Source organism: Emiliania huxleyi (genome assembly GCF_000372725.1).
Source record: "Emiliania huxleyi CCMP1516 chromosome Unknown EMIHUscaffold_183, whole genome shotgun sequence".
NCBI lineage: Eukaryota > Haptophyta > Isochrysidales > Noelaerhabdaceae > Emiliania > Emiliania huxleyi.
In genome coordinates this window covers 96,802-101,294 of record NW_005200754.1, presented here as the reverse complement: position 1 = coordinate 101,294, position 4,493 = coordinate 96,802, and the positions used below count along the sequence as shown (strand labels likewise).

At 60.9% G+C, this 4,493-nt stretch overlaps 2 protein-coding genes across 2 annotated transcripts; both read left to right on the top strand.

Moving 5' to 3' along the window:
* Positions 1-364: 364 nt before the first annotated feature.
* On the top strand, positions 365-970 carry EMIHUDRAFT_232605 (hypothetical protein; the record flags this gene model as incomplete). The annotated part of the gene is made up of 1 exon (XM_005782995.1): positions 365-970. The coding sequence occupies one exon, from the start codon at positions 365-367 to the stop codon at positions 968-970; it is 606 nt and encodes a 201-aa protein (XP_005783052.1).
* A 2,439-nt stretch (positions 971-3,409) lies between these two features.
* EMIHUDRAFT_365332 (hypothetical protein) lies at positions 3,410-3,646 on the top strand (the record flags this gene model as incomplete). Its single annotated transcript, XM_005782994.1, has 1 exon — positions 3,410-3,646. A coding segment is annotated over one exon (237 nt), but the record flags the coding sequence as incomplete, so codon positions are not given.
* Positions 3,647-4,493: the final 847 nt, after the last annotated feature.

The following is a 4,493-nucleotide window of genomic DNA, read 5'->3' as shown; positions in this document are numbered from 1 at the left end:
GTCAGGGAAATACAAGAACGCCGGTGGATTCAGACACTGACGAAGTGGAGGGCACATAAATCGCCACCCGCGGGGGCCAGAAACCGCTCTCGACGAGAGCCACAAGAAGCCGTCCGCACAGCAAGCCGCTCGGTCGAACACGTTGCTTTGTATTTAATTTAATTTTGTAAAATATTTTTTGCCCATTATCCCACGATGCCGATCCTGGCGAGTAGAGACCACACCTCACTTTTTCACACCGGGGGTCCGTCCGGAAATGCTTTTCGCTGCGCATGCTCGAGCCCTCGGCGAGGGCTTGTGCTGTGAATAGCAGGCGTGGCACTACGCCAGATGCCGATCGCCCCAATCTCTGATTGATACTCGAATGCTCTCCTTCACCAGCGCCAGCGCCGTCGCATTCTCGTCGATGCCCGCCTGCCCAGCGCAGTTCGTCTACGCCGAAAAGCTCAGCGACCTCGACCAAGATTCGACCAAGGACTTCTACGTGCCGCCGGACGACTGCTTCTACCCAATCACACTGCCGTCGCTTGAGGCATCAGGACACGTCAAGTTTGCGTGGCTGCCGCCGTCGAAGCTCAACGACACGGTCGGAATCGCGCCGGAGGGGGCCTTTGTTTACCAGATGAAGGACAACTCAACGCTTTACAAGAAGGCCGTGGCAGTCTCGCCTGACGATTCGGCGGCCACCCTCAAATTTGAGAAAATGCAGAAGCTCGTGCTCGGTGGCGAAATCTCGTTTCAGCTCGTAAAGAAGGACGACACCAACGAGGACCCGCTGATCGTACGTGAGCTGCAGAAGGCGATTCGCTGCACCGAGGCGCCCGTCACGACCCCGCTTAAGGAAATCGACGCGCGCTACAAAAGCTTCGTTTGGGCGGCCGGGCCCTTCAAAACGGCCGGCGTCGACAGCGACTGCGGCGCATATGTGTTCGAGAAGGAGGGAGGCGGGCTCGTCTACCACTCATGCTGATCGGCTGCGCGGACGCCATAGGCGCGCCGAGAAGGCGTATGTAGCATGTTCCATGTAGCAGGCCCCTGAGGAGCCCTGTGCCCTGTCCGACCCTACGTATTAGATACGGTGTTACGCTCGCTGTGAGCGCACATTTTTAGCGGTAGCATTGCGTCTGGATCGAGATTCGAGGGAATGTGTGCACGCGCGTGCGTACACCCGACCTGAGTGTGCTGGAGCGGGCGCGAGAGCTCGGGCGTGGTCACGGAACAAGCATGAAGCAAGATCCAAGAATCGTCTGAAGTGTACGTCAGTACTTTCTACTTACTCTACACTCTAGTCTCTACACACCTCACACACAGGCTGGTTCACTTTCACAGGTAGATAGCCGTGAGCTCCACCCATGCTTCTCCACCACGCACCACGTCCCACCGTCACAGAAAGAACAATCCACAGCTGCGCTATCAGCGTGCAAGTAAGAGAGCTTGGGTTCGGTCGCAAACCCCTTCACAGCCGGGCTCTAAAGAGGGGAAATCACTCATCAGTTTCACAACTGGCTTCGCCAGTTGACGAAGCAAGGCGACCCCCGACGTCCGAAAACCAGCTGAGCGCACTTACAGACAGAGAATTGTGTGCCGCCTGCCGCCTCCGGGTATGATCGTGACCGAACCCACACACACATGAATCACTGTGATGGAGGCGCTCGCCGCGTTTACGGACGGCGATTGAGCGCCTCCCCCTCCCTTTGCTCACTCACCTTCCTTCCTTCCCTGGCTGAGTGTGTGTGTGTGTGTGTGTGACCCCAGCACCCCACCCATGTTGCGTTGACTGCCACTGTAATGTCATGCGATCTCGGGCCCGAGGCTGTGCTTTTGCGACACCCACAAAACGTTCCAACGATGCGGAAAATCCGTGAAGAAAAGAAATACTAGCGCGGCGGGCGGTGCCTTAGAGTCGGCAGACGCGCGCGCGAAAGCCGAAATGTCGAGCGATGTCGCAGCCGATAGCGCGTCTAGGCAGCCGACCTTTTCTGAAGGCTCGTCTTTCAGCGCGAAAGCCGAAATGTCGAGCGATGTCGCAGCCGATAGCGCGTCTAGGCAGCCGACCTTTTCTGAAGGCTCGTCGTTCAGCGACGAATCTGAGAATGCATCCGAGAGCTGGTTCCGGGGCCTCGCTACCGCCCAAAACAGTCCCAGCTGCCGCGACCACAGCCCAGGCCGCAGCCCCGGCCGCCTCCGGTTATCCCCCGCCTCCATCTTTCGGCCACTCCCGCGCCTGTCGCTTGGAAACCGGGCGGCGTCCGAGACGTCTCGGGTGCGCTTTGCTGGCCAAGCTGCTGGGTTCGAGACGTCTCAGGTGGCCGACCGCCGGCGCCACATTCTGAGCGGCCACCATACCAGCTCGCAGACTTCGTTGCCCGTACACCTCCTGTCCTCGCGCTCCCTCCGCCGCCTGACATCAGCCAGCAGGGACGTGGCCGGCGGCAACTACAGCAGCGACGACGCCAAGCCTCGTCCTGCCCCGCAATCAAAGACAAAGTCTCACCACAAGCGGCTCTTCGCTCGCGTTGCCTGCCGCGCACTGCTCTTGGGATTGCCATCGGGTGTCTTTTGGACGTCGTTGCATCACATTCGATGCGATGCAGGCTTCGAGCTCCTACTCGCGCTGCCAGGATGGGCGGAGCGCTGCCACGCGGGCGGCAATTCCGAGGCGGAATTGTTGGACTTCCTCGAGAGCGAGTACTCCGACTCGCGCCAGCTGCAGTCTCTCCTCCTCTCGGTGGCCACGTTAATCCTCGGCTACCTCGTCTCGAGCCGGCTGGCCCTTGCCCTCCAGAAGTGGAATGAGGGGCGGGCGGTAGTTTTCCGGCTCACCACGACTGCTCGCGTATTGGTAAGCCAGCTCTGCGGGTATATCGGGAACGATGACCGAGCAACGATCCGGATGCTCGTAGACTTGCGCCGCCTACTCGTGCTCGCGACGGCCCTGATGGTATCCCATGTCGCGACCCGAGATGGCGACGCCGCCACGGAGGTATCGCAGCTCGAACGCTACTTGCAAATTGGCCTTATCACGCCGAGCGAGTTGCGCCAGCTCCGAGACTCAAAGATGATCCGACGTGGCGCTGGCGGCGTCCGCGAGGCCTTCCCCGAGAGGACGCGCCTCACCTTGGTCGTCTTTTGGATGCGCGAGGTGCTCACTGAGATTCAGCGTCGCGGCGGCAGGTTTCAAATGGTCCACTATGCACTCGCCGTGGACGCACAAGTCACGCAGCTCTCTCGAGACTTTGAGGCGATCGAGTCCCTGCACGCGCCACCGCGAGTGCCTACGCTCTTTCACTACTACATGGTCGGGCTCGCCGTCATCTACATGCTAATGCTGCCGCTCGAGTTCCTGCCCGCCCTTGGCCTCTACACGCCGCTTCCCGTCCTATGCGTCGCCTGCTTCATCGTAGCGTCGGACGAGGTTGCGCGCGATATGGAGGTGTCCTTCCGCGGCAACGCTAACGGTGTCGACCTCCTCGATCGTATCAACACGCTAGACGCGGAGACGGCCGGCCTGCTCGCAGTGCGAAGCGGTCAGGTCGTGAGGTGCTTCGACGTGTTTGGCTCGGCGGCGCCGGCATCAAGGCGCGACTCCGCGCCGGCGACTAGCGCCGCCATCCTGGCTGCCACGGCACGCTCTTCCAACGAGCGCGTGACCCTCAGCGCGGCACCGCAGTTCTCCAGCCAGCGCTCCGAGAACGGGAGCCCGAGGGCCGCCCCAACTGCGGCAGCAGGCCGGTCGCCGGCGCCACCGCATCCCGTGCGGCGCCGTTCGCTGCCAAATCTCGTTCAGCTGAGGGCCCGAGCCGCCTGTATCCTGCAGCACGGCCGGCCGTCGCCCACGGGCACGGCCAATGGAGAGAGGGAGATTTAGAGAGCTGCGATTAAATAAGAGAAATGCGCAACGTGAAGTCACTTTTTTGCTTGTGTAAATAAATAAAAACGGACACCTCTACTGTGCGAGATGGGTAAAAAAGGAACCGCAGGCGGCGTGCGTGCACGAGGGCGGCGGCGTGCCGTCGAGCGGCTCCGGCTCAGGTCGTGGGGCATAGCTCGGGTGTAAACGGGGTCTGGGGAGGAAGCCCCAGCGGCCCGCCGCAGGCGCCGCCGGAGGCTGGCCCGCCGCAGGCGCCGATTTTTTGGCGTTTTTTCTCAAAATTGAGGGATTTCTCATCTAAATTCTCATCCAAAATCGAGCTCGCTACGAGCTCTCTAACTGCACAGCATCTCCTCGTTGAGCCTAGCGGCGCCCGTATCGCCCACGCCCACATTCCTTTTTCTTGCCCTTGGCCCTTGCTGCACTCAGCCGCTCAACCTCCGCCAGTCTCTCCTTGCTCGTTGCTGGCGCTGCCGCCCCCAGTACTGCGATTGCAGCTCCTTGGCATGCCGCGCCGCCTCCATCTGCTGTGCTTCCCACGCTGCCGCTTCCTCTAAAGCAGCGCCGCCACTAAGCGGCGCAACCAAGTTCTCGCACTGTTTGCATGAGCATGTGTCCTGCT